At 44.6% G+C, this 18,874-nt stretch overlaps 1 protein-coding gene across 2 annotated transcripts in view; it reads right to left on the bottom strand.

The window, feature by feature from the left end:
• Positions 1-11,289: 11,289 nt before the first annotated feature.
• The window catches only part of LRCH1 (leucine rich repeats and calponin homology domain containing 1), a 191,069-nt gene continuing 183,484 nt past the window's right edge, over positions 11,290-18,874 (bottom strand). Inside the window, exon 19 of one of the 2 annotated variants that reach the window (XM_019794939.2) lies at positions 11,290-12,337. In XM_019794939.2, coding sequence (XP_019650498.2) covers positions 12,227-12,337 — 111 coding nt within the window. In that variant the 3' untranslated portion in view covers positions 11,290-12,226. Of the gene's footprint in view, positions 12,338-12,758; positions 12,911-18,874 lie in introns of those variants that run through there. The other variant, XM_034665182.1, reaches the window with a different exon arrangement.

Genomic DNA, 18,874 nt, shown 5'->3' on the forward strand with positions numbered 1-18,874 from the left:
CCCAGGACTCTGGGATCACGCCCTGAGCCGAAGGCAGATGCCCAATGACTGAGCCACCCAGGTACTCCAAATCTCAATACTTTTAATGTAACTTGACAAGCTAGTTATAAAACTTCTATGGAAGAACACACCAAGACAGTTTTGGAAAAGAACACATTGCTCTACCAGGTGTCAAAACGCACTGGAAAGCTGTGATAATCAAAACAGGCTTGGACTCCAAAGAGCTCGGTGGATCAAAGAAATCCTGCTGCAGACCTATGCAGGGATTTAGTCTATGCGATTGGTGGTGTCTCAAGTCACTGAGGAATGCGCACTTCCATATGGGGGGCCGCAAAATGGTTTTTCAGCAGCTTCACGGAGAGAGATGTACAAAAGTAGCCCCGGAAAGGGCATGCCTTGCAGCATTGCTTGTGGTCGAAAACATATGAAAACACCCCAAAACATTTGCCAGTAAAAATAAGCTGCTGAACAATGCACATAATTCAATACTGTTAACATTTTTTAAACCACCAACACAATATGTATACTTTCTATAGATACAAATATTTCATAGGAAAAGGTGCAAATGTAGATAATGGCCATTACTTCCAGGAAGAAGAGCTTCAGAATTGAGGATGATAGGCAAAGGGCTTTATTTTTGATGAATGACATCATTTTTACAAATAGAAGTTATGCATATATATTTTGAGTTGTAAAACATTAATTTTAAACCTTAATGTTTAATAAATGTTGAAAGCCAGAAAGAACAAACAGTGCCAACACCCCACTGTGTCAAGGCCCAGAAACACACCTTCACACCTTTTCCTTTCTTTATACTCCTGGAAATTTAAGTTCTCATTCAAAAACACTTTTTAAGAAATAGAATTATCATAACTTGCTCTGTGACATAGTGAGACTTCCAGAAGAAGAAAACCGGATGTGATTCCCACATCCATAATGTACCTTGAGCCTGATTTCTCGTCTGCAAATGGAGCAGATAAGAGCCCCCACGCCATCTAACTCACGGGGCTGTGGCACGTAGCAAAACAAGGTGGCCTTTGAAATCACCATCGTCCCATCCAGATGTTAGTGATCAGAGGCCTCAGTGCCACCGGGCTCCACAATGAGGTGTGCTCGCCTGGGAGGGTGCACAAGACCATTCATTGGAGTGTGACAGCTTCTGTCTATGTGTATTTTTAGCTCATCCCCTTCCTGTTAAAATGTATATTTTTGTGCATGCTTTATAATATCCGTAACATACTCGTATGCTAATACATACAATGATATGTAAATAGTCATATATTGCGGATGCATGTGGCATGTGTGAGACCTCTCCCCTAATATTCTCCTACCACAACTTTTTGAGTAGAAGAAAAGAATTGTGAGGGTCAGCACACTGACTATCAGCTGTGCATTCAATGTGTACCCTGTATCTAGGCTGGTTGGCTATAGAAATAAAATAGTTTCCTCCAGGAGAACGTAGTTTGTAAACATTTTCACGTCTTTTAGCGGCCCTAGCCAGTCCAGGAGAAGAGGTCCTTCTGGTCTTCAGAGAGGAAATAAGAGGAATCTATACCCTTGTAGTAGTTAGCCTGAGACCAGAACTCCAACCCAAGAGCATCGGATTTCCAATTTCACTCACGTCTCTTTGGCACCAGTTGTCAGCCTTCTGACACTGGTGATGTTTAATGAGTAGTTCACTTCCTGGTGACAGAATGTAAAAAAGAGAATCCTAGTGCCTTTTTTGGATGACAATGGTATATACTCAACCAGTTAAATATATTAACATTTCGTTGTGTTTATCAGACAAATTCAAATAGTATTAAAAATGGGGCATTGAGGTGGGAACTAGAAGAGTCAAGAGACTTAACTTATCAAGATGGTATTTCTGGCATCCTGGTGTGCATGTGTGAATGTGTGAGTGTGTCTGAGTGTGTGCGCTGTGTGTGTGTGTGTGTGTGGTTAAAACATTATATTTAGAGTCGTAATTTTCAGCACAGGCTGTTCAGGTGGTGGGTTAATGGCATACTGCCTTTTTGTTCATTGCTGGTTAAGTAGGATTATTCTTCTCAGAAGACTGTAACCTACTGCTTTTGGGACTCTTGTGAAGTCATTTCAGTAAAAATACTGCCACCAAGTGTTTTGATCAGGACAATCACAATAGGCCACATACTAAAAAGTAAAACTTTACAGAGTAAACAGCAAATAACTCATTTTCTTAGTTATATACACATAAGGCCTGACAGACTATTGAACATTCTTGAACACAGACTAATCCAGCCCCACCATACTTATGTACTGCAGAATGGCTATCTCAGCTGCTGGGATTATCATTTTGATTTTAAAATATGAATTCTAAAATAATCCTGCTACTATTCCAGCCTTATTCAGTTGTTTCAGGCTGAGGGATTTCATAATTCGGTTCCTCCCACAGCCTTTATGCTGTAGCCATAACCCGCCCCCACCGAAAGAACTTACTTCCAGAAGAGCTCAAAGCAACCTCATAGAGCAAGTCCCCATTGTGGGGGTGGGGCATCGCATCTGGAGAAGCCTGTGCTTTGTACCACACCCCAGAGAGGAGCAAAGTTCATTCCCCAGGCAGCCCCCTTCTCTCCACCCTGCCACCCCACAGCCCAGAGTTCAGATACCAGGCCCTGCATCAAAAACTCCAGAGAGCACACATCAGGCTTTCCAAAAAGCCCATGTATGACCACCTGCAGAGGCTGAGGTCAACCATCCCCCCTTTCCCATGGCAGGGCAAGGCTGGGGAAATGCACAGCAACCCCCATCTTTCTCTGAAAACCTTTGGCCCCAACTCTTCTTAGCCCCTTCCCAGAGGGTTTTGGACAGAGCTGGGTTTTACATCCCTCTTTGCAGGTGGCCTAACACCTCCCTTTCGAAGGTGACCGTATGGAGTACCCACTATTCGGGGACCTCCATCAGAACTGGGATAGAGAGAGACCCACGACAACTTCCTATTGCACTCATGAGCAAAAGAGGGATGATAATAATGGGACCTACTTCTAGGGTCATTGTGAAGATCAAAGAAAATAACCCAAGTAAAGGCTTCAACTATTTACTCTTATTTTTATGATTGTAGATATTTGAAGGGCCTTCAGGCACTGAGCAACGATTGATAGTAGCGTGGTAAGGGCGTGAGTTCTGAGACAGCCTGCGGGGGATCTGAACCCAAACTACACTGTCGCTTAGTACTCAGGGACCTTGAACAAGTCACCTCCCTGTAAAGTGGGGGTTGAGGTGGGTGCTCCTTCCCAGGGTTGCAGGGAGATGTGCAACACAGCCCTCGACCAGTGTCAGTCAGGTAGTGACTACTCAGTAGGCATCAGCCATGGTATTTTGTTTTCTTCATCACACTTGGAGCTATGATTTCTCTTATTATTAAGATTTCGGTAAGAACGGATGAATTATTGAGGGTCTTTTTATGTCCTTTGCCCCACTGAAATGATTTTGTCCAATATGAGCTTAATAAAGAGCCGTATTAAGAAATGAACATTCAAATACAGCAGACCAAATTCTTTTTCAGGAATTTGGAGGAGTACCAAGGAGGAAGAGATCTGGAGGGAGTGGGGAAAGCTTCACCAGAAAGGAAGGCATTGACTGTACATTTTGAAAGCTGGGTAGCCCTTTACAAAGTCAAGAAGAAGCTTGCTGCTTGGAATGTCCTCTCACTTCTCCTTGGCTTTGTAAAGTGCTACCGGGGGACAGCGACATGAGAGACCCCGGCAAGCCCCAAGAGGGAGGAGACTGGAGTAGCTGCACCAGAAGGCGTTAGCAGCAAACAGTTAACAGATCGGAAAGGCATGCATGGCGCTAAAATCTGCTGCATAAGTAACAGTGAGATACTGAGGGTGTTTCCAGCAGGGATGAGACATAAGATTTGTGTTTTATAAATTTGACTGTAGTAGTAGGGGGAGGATGGTAAGGAGCAGGGAGACAGGGAGACCAGAGGGACCACTGACTACTCATCCCTGGGAAAGCCATTGCAGGCTGGCACTAAGGGGGCAGGGATGAAGAGGAGATGCTGGGGCTGAGATCCTCTATTTCTGAGGGAAGATCTACGTGGCTTAGTGACCCAGTAACAGGGACAGGGACACACTGGTGATGATCCTACAATGCCTCGCTGGAGAGAATGGGTAGGCGGTGAAACCACTGAATCAGGAAATGCATGAGAAGAAGGGCTTTGGGAAGGTAGACAGGGAATTACATTTTAAGTACCGTGAGACTGGAGGTTCTACAGAACTTCCAAGTGAAGATACCCAGAGCTACTTCATGCTAGATCTCAGATGGGAAGTAGGACCAAGAATTGCAAAGATCTATAGATTTGTAAGTCTCTACTGCTGGGGAGCACCACCAGAGATCTTGAATATGGAGGCAAGAGTGCCAAGCACTCCTCCTACAAGAAAAGAAAGAGAAGACTATGAAGAAAATGAAAAAAGAACAGAGAGATAAAAATGGCACCAGAAGAAAACTCTGGGGTTTCAAGAAGAAACTGTTCAACCATCCCATATGCTTCCCTATACAGGAAGATCAAACAGAACAAGGACTGGAAAGAGGCCATTCGGATGGGACCCATGACTTTATTATGAGTGTTTTCAATAGAGTGATAAGGATAGAAAGGAAAATGAACAGAAAGCAAAGGCATTTGTTCAACAAATATTTATCAAGCACCTATTATATGTCAGCCACTATTCTGGGCCTTGAGGATACCATGATAAACAAAACATAGACCCCTGCACTAATGGAGCTTACACTCCAGCACTGTTTATAGGATATTATTTTTTGGTGGGGGGCACCTGGGTGGCTCAGTTTGTTGAGAGTCAGACACTCGGTTTTGGCTCAGGTCATGATCTCAGGGTTTTGAGATGGAGCCCCTGGTCAGGCTCTGTTCTCAGCAGGGAGTCTGCTTGCAATTCTCTTCCTCTCCCCTGCCCCTCCCCCACTTATGTATGCTCTCCGGCTCTCTCTCTCTCTCTCTTAAAAAAATAAAAAATAAAAACCAGATTCTCTTTCTAGAGAGATAGAGAACACACACACATGCACACATGGGGGTGGGGGGAGGAGAGGGAGGAGGGGCAGAGAGAATCTTAATTAAGCAGGCTTCATGCTCAGCGTGGAGTAGACGCAGGGCTCAATCTCAGGACCCTGAGATCATGACCTGAGCCACAATCAAGAGTGGACACTGAGCCAACCAACTGAGCCAACCAACCCAGGTGCCCCTTCAATATTCTTTAAAGAACATTTACTAAGAATTTGGGAAGACAAGAGATTAGACAGTATTTTGAGGTGAAGTCTGCCTGTATGGAACCCTCCTCAGGCAGTAGACATGGCTTTCTCCCTGTCCCCATCCCCAGCTTTAATGACTCCAGCAGGTATTTATGTGGAGATCACATTCTAAGAGATCAAGAGCTTTCTTTTACTTCTCAAAGAAAAGCGATAGTTGTTTGAGAGTTTCCTGGCCAGGAACTTTGGCATTTCTAATCACAGTGGAAAGCTGGCAGCCAGCCCATCCCTGCTTCTCCTCCCCAAACCCACCCCCACCCTATAGCCTGTGACCTTGTAAAATACTGAGTCTGCCCCCACTGCCCTCTATAAATCCTCAGCAGCTTTGTTTTTCATGAGTGTTGCTGAACTGATTGACCTTCAAGTCCGGCATACAAAAGCACAGGGAATGGCCAGATGGATTTTCAATGGTTAACTGCATCCCATTCTTTTGGTCTCATCACCTCTTTGTCCTTGTCAGAAAAGGCCTCTTTACTATCCTCCTGAAGACGTTTATCCTGCATTCTCCATGACACTTAAGGCAACAATCCTCACCAGCAGACCTTTTTGCCAGGATAGTGTCCTCTGCCCACAAATAGGTATACTTCTTAAGACCTTCTGGTTGGGCACAGCGGTCTTCGCCCTGGGTGTGGGCTGACACAGATTTCCAGTGCTGCTGGTGGAGGGTTCTACTTACCTTTTGAGATGGTCCTCCTCGGGTGCCTTTACCAAGTGGAGCACCCAGCCATTAGAAGGCAGAATGAAGAAGGTAGAATGAAGAAGTCTGGGTTCATGTCTTCACTTTTAGGATCATTTTTAGGGCATTACTACATATAGATATAGAGGTATTTTTACTTCTCCTGCTTGCAATGTGTTGTGCTTCCTGAATCTGAGCATTCAGATGCTTTATCACTTTGGGAAAGTTCTCAAATACCATCTCTTTATATATTGCCACTTCTGTGTTGTATTTACTCACCTCTTAATATCACACTAAGATGATAAAAACTTGAATGGGACGCCTGGGTGGCTCAGTCGGTGAAGCGTCTGCCTTCGGCTCAGGTCATGATCCCAGGGTTCTGGGATCGAGTCCCACATCGGGCTCCTTGCTCAGCAGGGAGCCTGCTGCTCCCCCTACTTGTGCTCTCTCTCTGGCAAATAAATAAATAAAATATTTAAAAAATAAAAAAATAAAGACTTGAATAGCTTCCTGCCAGCTCCAATGGAGTCTTGCCACCAAATATAAGTTGCAAAAAAACTTTCAGGCTTCGAGTCTCAGGGCTTAATTTGTAATTTTGCTTCAGACGCTAGTGCCCGGTCAGTGTCATCCCGGGGAATCTGTGGGGTCTGTTTCAGTAAGCAACTGCTTTTCTTCTCCTTGCTGTCCTGGAGTGTGTGTGACCAGCCTGAGACACTGTAAGTAAATACCATTCATTTTGGGGTTTCCCAGACCACGGTTGCAGTGGAAATTCGAGGTATAAATCTGGGGAAGATGAGACTGGTAGTGACAGGAGCTAATCTTTCCCACTTCCTCTCATCCAAGGATGGCTACTCTTCTTGTCATCTCTCTTTGTAGACAGAATAACTTCTTTTTTCTCTATCCTTTCAATGAAGATGCAGCCCTTTACGGACACTGGCTCTGTGCAGAGATTTCAGATCCAGCTCTGGACTCACATTGTCTGGGTCCGTGTATTTGTCACCATCACTGAGTGCCCATTAGTTAATACACCGTCTCCTGGTCAAGAGGATGGACCAGTGCTCCCAGCATGGTCACAGCTTTGCCTTCATTTTAATACTCTGTTCTCTAGTTCCCTCTCTGCTTAGAGATCCTGGGGATTTCTTTATTTTCTTACATAAACAAAGCATTTACATGTGCATACATTTATTTTTTTAAGCGTTTCTAGGCATGATGTTGACGGAGGTTTTAGGGGGGGATATAAATACCTCCTGGGAGTTTCGCTGGGAGGATTCTGAGGTATGAGATGCTTTCCACCATCTCCCAGAGCTTCCTCCAGGACTAAACTTCAGGCTTTCACTATGGGGCTGGCTTGAAAATGTACCTTTATTGGCCACTTTCCCTTTCCAGCCATACCTCCCAACCCCCCTGGAGACCCTCTGCCCTCCAAAGACCAAAAGACCCTTAACCTTATTTCAGGGTCTGTCTACTTCTTTTAGGTATTGCCCACCTAAGACCACATGATTCTAGGAACTATATGTTTTTAGAAGGGCTTCTAAAATATCGTTAATGCCTGTTCAGGGAACCCCATTTTTTCTTTCAGCAAACAATATTATCCTGGGGGAAAATGCATATACTCTAGTATTGACAAGGGGAAAAAGTGTGTAAAGTTGTCCTGTGTAAAAATATATAGGAATGCCTCAGAGAAAATATTTCAAAAGTTTAACAGTTCCCTATAAAATGGGATTACAGGTGATTTTCCCCAACCTCTTCATACCGTCCAAAGTTTCTATGATAAACATGTATCACTTGCATGAATAGATAAAAATTTCAAAATTGAAAAAAAAAGCCTATAGTAATGTTTTATCAAATTGGGAGAGAGAAATGGCAAGGAAACTGGAGGTTTCTTCCTCGACCTCATTTCAACGTAAGGAACACTTCCTTTCCACTAGGCCTATTTTGTAAACCTCTTTTCTTTGCCTTGATCTGTCTTAGCCAGCATTTAAACTGGTCCCAATAGGCTCAGCTTATCAAGTTTTATCCCACTAATTTGCTTTCTTTTGTATCCCTAAATCCTAAAAATTGCCCAAGACCTTTAAAAAAACAAAAAACAAAAAAACCCTCCAGAAACTTCAGTCAGTCAGCTCTGCTGGGATACCCTCTGTACAATGAAAAGGACACATGCCCAACAGTCTTAGCCCCTGGAAAGAACCCACGGAAAGGCTGACTACCCAAGCTTCAGAAATGCAGGACTCTTACTACCAGACCCAGGAATGCAAACATCAGGGTTTTCTTCACTGTTTCTTATCCTTACTTCCCTCTGAATGTCCGTGTTATCCCCTAGGTCTCGTCCAGGTTTTATGTCTTTTGTCTCCAGTCACCAGGAAAAGAATTAAAATCTTGGGGAAGGGATTTATTGGTCAGTTGAGTAAGGTGGCTGCTCTTGAACCAGTAAACAATAGCCACGTGGACAGTGTCAGGTAAGAACCACAAAAACCTTTTGGTACAGGAAGCAGGGTTAGTTCCCTGATGTATGTGGTATTAGCTATAGGTGTCCATAAGTCCTTTCCTGGTAGCATTTTGGTAAGAATTTTTGAAATACTGTATGCAAAGTTCGTTAATTCTTCTAACTGGCATCTTTCTAGTGCCCTCTGGCAAGCACTGTTCCAGACAATGGGGAATCAACAGAGAACAAAATAGACAAGTAGCCTTGTTTTGATGGGGTTTATAGTTCAGAAAAACACTTGACCCACAGCAGCCACTCAATGAATATTGGCATTAAGATGGTGCATGAGTGTGTGAGTGTGAGGAGTAAAGGCTGAGAGTGGAGTCCTGCTTTACACACATGCCCCCCACACAAGGAGCACCAGCCCCTGGGAGAACTCCCTGAGTTCATACATCCCGAGAACAGACTCAACAGGATCCGGTCTCGGCTAGCGTCACGACCACCTGCGAAAGATGCGAGATTAGATAACCAGCCCCACTGGGGTCATTGCTGCCCGGATCTCTGGGACTCGCCCAGGAGGAACTGGGAAGCCCCCGATGCAACCGATGGCCAGAACTCAGTCTCTGGCACGGTCCCCCGCTTCGACCAATGCCATAGGGCTGAACCTCATGGAAGCCCCCAGTGCCAGCATCCCCCACTGCCAGGTCCCCCCGGCGCCCCCAGAGGCCTCCCCTTCACGTGCCCTTCGCACGTTCCCCAGGTGCTCCAGCCAACTTACAGCGTCAAGTGTCTGTGAGTGCTAGCCTTGTGCGAACTGTCCCCATCGGAACACCGTGGGCCATGCATCGGTTTTCTCGGCGCGGCAGGAACGCATCTTAAATGAAGAGGCCCTGACCCTGGTCCCTGCTTGCTTCGGCTGCTGGTCTCGTGTTGTGTTTTCACCTGAATTCCTCAGAGCAGCTGCTCACCTACCAGGGGAGGGCTGCGCGTGCGCGAGTTCACGGGAGGCGTAATCATGGCGGCCCCTCCACTCTCGGCGCTCGGATCCCGCCGGGGCGCAGCTGAGGAGAAAGGACCAGATCCTGTGGTCCTACAGTGCGCACCACAGAGCCTTCAGGATTCCTCAATGACCCCTTCTGGAGCCGCCCCCCCCCCCCAAGGGCAAGGGCCAGGTGACGGGTCCGGAGTCTACACCTCCACATGCCCTCACCACAGCGACTCTGCTTTTAACTGCTGTATGTTCGGCCCTTCCAGGAAAGATTTTAGTTTGAAAAAAAAGAAATGGTGGGAAAAAAAATATATATATATATTACAGACGCGCGCGCGCGCACACACACACACACACAGATAATTGCTACAGTCTATTTCAGCAACGACACCCTAGGATTTCTTTTGTGACTACAGTCAACCTTTGCATCAGATGGGTAAGTCAGGCAGAAGATGGTTTGTACAAATTCAAAGTTTTAATGGCTGTTAAATAATAAAAGAAAGAATATTTGCACTATGTACATTCTGTCCACTTACGGTACTCTCAGCTGGCCATGCACATTTTATTGCACGTATAAACAGTGTACACGGATTTTGAAGACATCTTAGCCATACAAGTACTGCATTTAAAAGGAAAAAAAAAAGCCATTGCACAAAATATTGAAGCCATTTGTTTTATACAGCCAACTTTAAGAAAAATACTGAAAATTAGTATCAAAAGAAATATTTTAATTTTGGGGAAAAAATCTCTCAGAACAAGGATTACAGAGCTTCATGTTTGCCATATATACATGTAAAAAAATATCTCAGGACCCTGCATTCTGAATGCCCGTCAAGGTGCAACAATCTAAATTCCTATTTCTCTATCGACCTTGGCATGTTGTTGACATTGAATACACTCTTTGCCCAAAATGCCTTTCTCTTTTACATCATTATGCTATTTGACAAAACAGGTAATTGTGCAGTACAGGAAAATATTAAAATATATTTTAAGTTAGGTTAAAGTGCACAGTACATTTGATAGGAAATAACTGCTAGCTGCCAATCCAAATGACCATTTCCAGTAACCCCCCCCATCTCGCCCCTGGCAGAGGGCAGCCTTGGCATTGACTGACGGTAGTCTGTGTTCAATGCATACCATCCTCCTGGTGTCAAAACAAAAGACTTATACTTGTCTTACGAATTGTGGCGGCGGCTGCTCTCAAAACTTACGATGGCTTTTCACAGAAGTGATGCTGCAGTCAGCCTTCACAAGACTTTGTGAAAGACGGATGACCGGGCTGTCTGTAACTGCGGGGCCAATGCACATGCACGGTAACCCTGTCTGTGATGCCTTATGTGAATCTCGCAAGCCAACATAGATCCCTTTCCTCTGCTGACTTTTCTCTAGTCGTGTTTTGACTGAACTTCCTCCTTCCTAGGCTTACTCAGTCTTCCAAACACCACTTACCTCGCCTTCTCCTAAGCCTGCCTTGGTGTAGCAGGCGGCTGCCCCACCAACTGGCTGACTCATTTCTGTGGTTTCACACCAGAGACTGTGAATCTTGCAGCGTTTTATGGAAGCCACCAACTAAATTACAATAAAATGAGCACGTCTGCATCTCTGAATCGATTCCTCTTTTAAGACTGGCAGTTGTGCGAAGGGCTGGTTTCCTGATCCAGGTCCTATGTGCCCTATGCCATTCTTGCTCACTCAGTCGAAGCTGTCCTTACAAAAGCTTTTGGTCAACCAATAAACTTTCTGTTATATCTCTACTTACCTACACTATTTCCTTATCATCTACCTTTGGTGCTAGACTTTCTTTCATTAGCCAAGTTACAGTGCAAAATTATACTTCAAGACACATGATGCTAACACTTACTACTTCTTTGTGTTAAAACGTGAATGTTTTGTGCATAGCAAAATAAGTCTGAATCCAAAAAATAATTGTTCACATTTCATCTTCAAGTTTAATATGCCTTTTTTTCATCACAGCTATTTACAAATAACTTTGGGGTGCTCCTTAATTTCAGTCAGTTCGTTATATGAGAGGACAACAGGGCTGCTGGAATGTAGGAAACTGGATGGAATGCAGAAATATAAATAAAACCAATGTTCCATAAACCAAAGTGTAAATAATGCCTCCCCAAAAAACAGTTCTTGTCACAGAAGCACCTGTTTTTGGCTTATTTTTTTTTTTTTTTGCTGAGTCACATACACCAGAAAACATGATTACTGAGACCTAGAACTACTGCACACCAAAGAGGATAGAAAATAATTCAATATTTATAATATTAAAATAAAGTGTTTAACCACAAAAAAGCAGTAATAAAATAGTTTCCTAATTTACAATTTGCATCCAAAGGATGAATAACGACTCACTAATAAATAATATTTATATAAATATTTTGTATGTCGAAAATAGTTTTTTTAAAAGGCAATGGTCTCAAGAAACGTCTTGAAAAATTTGGTGGTGAAAAACCTGATTGAGTCCCCCTCCCCCCACTTAATACACAAGAAGTTTGGTTTGAATAAAACAAATGCATCTTGTTGCAAAAACGGTTGTGCTTGGTGTGTTGGTAATGGCAGTAGGTGAGCATGGAAGGGAAGAAGGAGGTTGTAAAAGGCAATGATGTGCTGCTCAGTTCTTCACAGACAGCTCCCTCACTGGCTTTAAGGTAAGTATCTCTCTCATATCTTAACAATGGAAGTCAGTTCTGAAAGGCGGAAAATCTTCCCTTCTGTCCTCCCTTCAATGCAACCGGAGCCAGGGAACTGACAGGCAGTGAGAGGGAGGGTAGGAGGAACAGGTGCTGAGAGCAGAGCACAGGATCTCTGACGAGAGGAGAGTTTGAATCAACCCAAAGGAGAGGAGCTGGTTTCATGTGAACAGTGTCTTTGTGACCGTTACATCTAGTAATGCTTGAACGGTAGTGCCCACTTTGACCAGGCCTTTCTCTTCAAGGATGTGATGGGGTAGACACAGTTTTTCCTAAAAGGAAGAACAACAAAATGTCAATTTTTAGATAACCAAAAACATAATCATAAAATCTTAGAGGACACCACTGACAGGAGTTAAGTTGAGCTCTGACATATGCCTGTCTGATCATCTCAGACCGTGCTCCCTCCCTGCTTTCCACCCATTGGCAAAGAGCTTTTCCGTGTTTGCAGAGAAAATAACGATTTTTCACAAGTGAGGGTTGTTCCAGAAAGTCTCCCAAGCATCTTGAAATGTGCAATAGATCTAAACATTAAAAAAAAACTTTATGCTAAATAACGGAGCTACATAGGTGGAAACCAACACCAAGGATATGTTAGCTTACATTCTTGCAAAACAAAATTGCACATAGCCTTTCACACATTTTAAAGGAAATTGTACACTCATTTATACAGACCATGCACCGTTCTACTGACCATAAACATTGATTTTATTTGCTGTGATCTCTGAAATGGAGGTATGCTGGTGGACTTGGTATCCTTTCTTCATGGTTTATGAACAGCCTTGTAAATAAGTAATTTTAACCACAGCCTTCAACAGTCTCTCTTTTAGGACTCTTTCATAAAACTGTCAAAGACACAAATGCCCTGTTACTTTCTCATGTTGTATTTTTGCTCTTGGGAAATGGCTGGTACATACAAGTCAAGGGAAATAATCAACGTAAATCATTCCTTATGTGGAGAAGCTTGCATGCTCAACCAAACAGTTTACAAAATAACAGAAGAAAACAATTTCACACCTTTGTCATTTGTCTCTGAGAATGAGCAGAATCTCCTTGCAGAATATGTCTCCTTGTCTAGGAAAAGACTCCACAGCAAGCACTCCCTCTTGTCTACCGGTTCATGGTATGTTCTCTACAGCCCAAGGACCGCTGTTTTTAAGGACAGTTTACACGGGATGTGCGCCGCACCCCAGGTGGTGGATACAGCGTTTAACATGAGGCCAATCAGGCTCTTGGACACTTCCGCTTCATTCCATGTGACTCTTGCTTGAGGAACCAGATCTTCCTGCTTCCTCAGCGCAGAGCTCTCCACAAATTACCACAGACACAGGCATTCTGCTCTTAGAAAGTTTTTTTTTTTTTAAGATTTATTTATTTTATTTATTAGACAGAGAAAGACAGCCAGCGAGAGAGGGAACACAAGCAGGGGGAGTGGGAGAGGAAGAAGCAGGCTCCTAGTGGAGGAGCCTGATGTGGGGCTTGATCCCGGAACGCCGGGATCACGCCCTGAGCTGAAGGTAGACGCTTAACCGCTGTGCCACCCAGGCGCCCCTAGAAAGATCTTTGAAGGACATGCCATGACATCTCCAGTAAGTTGTTCCACCATCTGAAAATGTCATTTTCCTGTACTCTCTCAATCACCTTATTACTCCTATCCCTCCTCCCTCCCCAACTTGTGGTAAGTGCAGAGTATCTCAGACTCTCTGTCTGCCACCAGGTCTTAAGAAATGGCCACATGTCGATATAAAACAACTGATTCTTTAGAACACAATTTTAACCATTATTTCATGTGTCTGCTCTGTACCATAATAGGATTATCTTGCCAATGGCATAGTTGGTGGGCATTCAGGTTTATGCCACTTGCCAACTCAGTAGCCACATGTCAATCTGAGAAAGGACGGGAGGCCCTGTGTAAGCTGGGCCTCACGAGCTGCGCACGAAGCCAGGATGGGCAAGCCACAGGCAGGCGTCAGGGTAGATCTATTCCTGATGCCATCTGTTAGAGGCTTGTGTGTTGGGGTTAATGTAGAGCATGAAATCAGCCATAATACCTGGCTTGCTAAAATGTAACACAGGGGCTGCTGAGGGCAGGGAGGGTTTTGGACAAGGGCGTAGTCCTTTGGAATGCCAAGGCCTGCATGACCACTCTGCCTTTGGAATGCCTCGGGGAGTTGCCTTCCCGAAACTTTCTTAGCCCAAACCACTGCCCTGTGATCTAAGAGATGTAGGCATTGTCCCCTTAGGTTATGTTTAGCAGAACTCACAGAACACACAGATTAGCATTATTCCCGTAAACAGATCCTCCCAGTTTCAGTAAGACCCCTTGTCCCACATCACATGCTTGAGAAACAGTGATAAAGATTTGTGATTATCCTGAAGGATCAATAAAAGCCGGAGCAAAGCAGAGCAAAGGGTCTCTGCCTTTGAGCATTGACCCCCTTGCCTTCTCCTCTCTTTCACAGCAAAGTTCGGAGTAATCTTTCATCCTTCGGTACAGGGATTGCTGGCCATTGCCGGCACTTGTGAAAACACCTCAAACCAGCATTTCATTGCTAAGGCTGGCTCCGCAGAGGCAGCAGTGTTTACCCCATTCTTATGATCTCCACAGCACCCAAGCTGACATCGGGCTTCATAGGTAATTACAAATGACTGCTATTATGGTTAAGCTCCTGGTACAAGGCATTACTTGAGGAAAAAAAATAAAGTCTTCTATTTACACCTTATGCTAAAATCAATTCGAAATGAATTAAAGAGTTAAATGAACACCTCTCCTAATAAAACAGAGATGAATAGTTAGCATTTTCTCTTATAAATAACTGGAGAATTTTCTAAGCTAAAAAAATGATATAAAAATCACAAAAGATAAAAACAATTGATTGCCTTAAAGTTTAAAACTTGTGTGTGTCAAAAAAACCCCGAATTAGGTCACCTGGGTGGCTCAGTTGGTGTGCCATGGGTTCAGATCATGATCTCAGGGTCCTGGGATTGAGCCCCATATTGGGCTCCCTGTTCAGCAGGGAGCCTGTTTCTCCCTCTGCCTGCTGCTCCCCCTGCTTGTGCTCTCTCTCTCTGACAAATAAATAAAATCTTTAAGAAACCCTCAAATTAATTAAAAGATAAACTCTAAAAAAGTGCATCAAATTACAAAGGGTTTTATATGATACGTAAGTTCAATAAATCATTGTGAAAAGCAGTAACAGATCAATAGAACACTGGGTGAGGAAGACAAACAGAAATCCTGAAAGGATGCATATGCCCAGGTCATTCTGAAAGACACTTTGCTTCTTGACCACAGTGTTTACTTATATTTAGTCCTAAATGTTCCTAAATTCAAGTACGAATATTTTCACAGGGTCTAAACTCTGTATACAAGATAGCTTTTATGGGGCTACGTGCCCTACACTAAGTCCTGCTTAAGATGTAACATGGCTCCATTAATGGCCGTGCAGTCCCTCTGAGGAGTGCTGGCTCCAGGTTCAAGCTAGAGGTCAGGAGTGGGAAGGGATGCGGGCTCCAGAGAGACAGGGAGAGGAAAGCACTGAGGTCTCAACCTCCCACTGATAGAACTTCTGGAGATGACACAGACTGAGCTCGCTCAAGGCCATCCTCTCTCCCAGGCCTTTAGTTTTCCAATTGGCATTTCTCACCCTCCTGGTCTCCTCACTCTTAAACCAGATGCAGAGTCCAAGAGTCTCACGTCCACCCTCACAGCTGGCAATGAGAAGTACGCAGAAGACATAAAAAGGTACTTCTCACTTCCTTCCTGCCTTTCTCCTTTCATTCAGATGCCCTCAAGAAACCCAGAGTGCTCTCAGATTACTTGGGTGGGGTCAGAGGGACCTACAAAGACCGGGCCTAAGGTAACACAAACATAAAAACACAGTGGTTCTGTGATTTTATCCCCGGACTGGGATGAAGCCTGACAGGATGATGAGCTGAGGTGCTGGCTGACAGGCCGAGCTTGGGGAGCCTGCCGGAAATGAAGAGGGTAGCAAGGACAGCCAGAAGGACTGCCACTTCCACCACACTAGTCCTGCCACTGCATAGGCCAGCGGGGCATGAGGCGAGGGTCCTGGAAGTGACCCAGAAGTTGGGATAGGGAAGGAACTGCTGTACATTTATAGCTGGATCAGAAGTGACAGAGAAGGGCTACCCAAACCTGTAGGAAAGGGATTGAAAGCAGAGATCACTGTACATTCACACTGACTTTAAATGCATTTACATTTATTTCATTGTTAGAGGAGCCTGGCGGCTTTCCTTGAGAATGTGGCTCCACTGCTGTGTTTCCTTTCAAAGTACAGAGCGGAGTCATAAAGGAGTATCTTACATAAATATAATGCTTCCGATCCCCTCTGAAGAACCGTGCTTTGTTGCTTCTCCGATGGTGGAATCAGTAAGGTTCCCTCACATCCCGTCACCCAGCTTTTTTTGGAGCCACAGCAAACATGGCTGGAAAAGGCAGGCAAGCCAGGAACACGAAATGCTAACTCAGAGAGATCTCTGGGGCCCCTCCCACACGCTCGGTGCCAGTGCTACAGATTTACATCGCTTACTTCTTCAGGACAGCTGTGGAAGGGGGACATAACACCCCTATTTTACAGATGACAAAACCGACATGTAGAGAATGTAAGTAACTTTGTTCAAGCCCCACAGCTGGTTAGGACTAGACCCAGGATTTGAACACGTGTCTCATCTCCCAGCCGGGCTCTTTCCACAACATCATGCCGCAGCCCATAAATTCCTGCATCTGTAGGTGGGTATGCTGCCTCTGTGCCCTGGGGACAGGGACGGACCTCTAGACGCCCGGAGTCCTATCGTGGGAAGCCCCATCAAATTCAACATAGGGTGGGGGTCACAGAACCCTCAATTCAGGGACAGGCACTGGCTCTGTGACTTGGCTTGTTGGGCTTCTCTTCATCCACAGAAACATAGTTTCTCTTCTCCATAGTTCCTTGTGCTCCCAAACAGCCACACATCTCCTTCCAGGCCAGCTGCTAGACTAAAATGAAGTCATTTACGTTCGCATAGTTCATATCGTTCAGTCTGTTTCTCAAATGCTCCTTCCTGCCACTGAAGGGACTGAACTGAGAGCAGAACCGTCTGCATTGTTTAACGTGAGACAGCTTCAAGTTCCTGCTCTGCCACCGAGCATTCCGAGGATCGGCTTCCTCCCGTGAAAAATGCAGACCGTGTCACACTCCTGCAGACTGAGACGGTGTCTCGTCACTCTCCCTTGGAGTCTCTGCTTCCCAGCCCTGCCACCGGCCAGTGCGTCCTCCCTTGGGAATACGTCATTCTCCACCCATATCGGCCCCTTTTCTCACTTCCCTAACCTGCCCCCCCTCCCCTGGCTATTCCCACACACCTTTCAGGTCTTGGTGTAAACATCACAGTTCCAGAATGGCTTCTCAGACTCCCCATTCCCCATTAGGGTCCCATCCCCTGCCGTGTGCTTTACAGAACCTTGTGTCACCCTGCATTCCGTTTTCTTTGTCTACTAGGTCAGGGGTCCAAAAACCACTGCCTGCAGGCCCATTCAGTCCATAGCCTGTTTCTGTAAATAAAGTTTTACTGGAACACAGCCATGTCCACTCACTGACGCATCATCAGTGGCTGCTTTCAGACTGTAACAGCAGAACAGAGTAGCTGTAACATACACTGGAGAGCCTACAAGGCCTACAATATTTATAATCCGGCACTCGACAGAAAAATGTTGCTGACTCCTGGTCTAGACTGCAAGATTTCTGAAGACAGGGTCATGTAATCCCAAGGTCTACCCCAGAGCCTTACGCAAACAGTGCTCCCTCGATATTTGAAGAACGAATAAACAAACACAAGCACAAATAAAATCACATTGAAAAGCCAAGGAACTGGACCCTGATAGTCTCAAAGAAGAAAAAAAGTTCACATTCTATATTAATCTGATTGTTTATTGAGAACTAATCTCAAAATCTGATGTCTAATTTTATTTTATTTATTTTATTTATTTATTTTTTTAAAGATTTTATTTTTATTTATTCGACAGAGAGAGAGACAGCCAGCGAGAGAGGGAACACAAGCAGGGGGAGTGGGAGAGGAAGAAGCAGGCTCATAGCAGAAGAGCCTGATGTGGGGCTCGATCCCATAACGCCGGGATCACGCCCTGAGCTGAAGGCAGAGGCTTAACCGCTGTGCCACCCAGGCGCCCCTGATGTCTAATTTTAAACTCAAATCTCTTGAAATAAAATGATACTAAAATATTTTTCACTTAAACCCAAATCACTTTCAGGCTCCTGAAATTTTAATCCATTGTCCAGTACTTTACCCCGTAAGGTGAAGCATCCTTTGTCCTTAGGATGTCTTGTCCTTGTAGAGCAGCATGGATTTTAGAGATAACCCTAGCCACAATGCACTGAATTTAATGTCTTACAAATAAATGGTATCAGGGTATCAAGTGCCTTTTTTTTTTAACCTATTCTCATTGATGAAATTCGTACTCATATTCAGTCGTCTTACTTTTGAGTTCTGCAGGACCCCTCTCCACCAGCCCCATTCCATAAGTGTCTTGCCCAGAACAGTGAGCTGCATGTGAATCACAAATCCACAAATAGAGGGAATGAACAGACACATTAGCTGTGACATATTGTGGAAATCCTGATACTGAGTGGTGAGCTGCCACCAAGTGGAGGAGCTGGAGAAAGAGAACCTTCTGTTTCAAATAGATCTTTCCATCTCAAAGAGAGAACATAAGTAAACAGTCGGTTCATTTTATCAGGCAGTGCAAGTGCTGGGAAAATGGTCTTTCTTGTGTGAGGAAGGAGGTGTAGGAT

Source organism: Ailuropoda melanoleuca, chromosome 7 (genome assembly GCF_002007445.2).
Source record: "Ailuropoda melanoleuca isolate Jingjing chromosome 7, ASM200744v2, whole genome shotgun sequence".
NCBI lineage: Eukaryota > Metazoa > Chordata > Mammalia > Carnivora > Ursidae > Ailuropoda > Ailuropoda melanoleuca.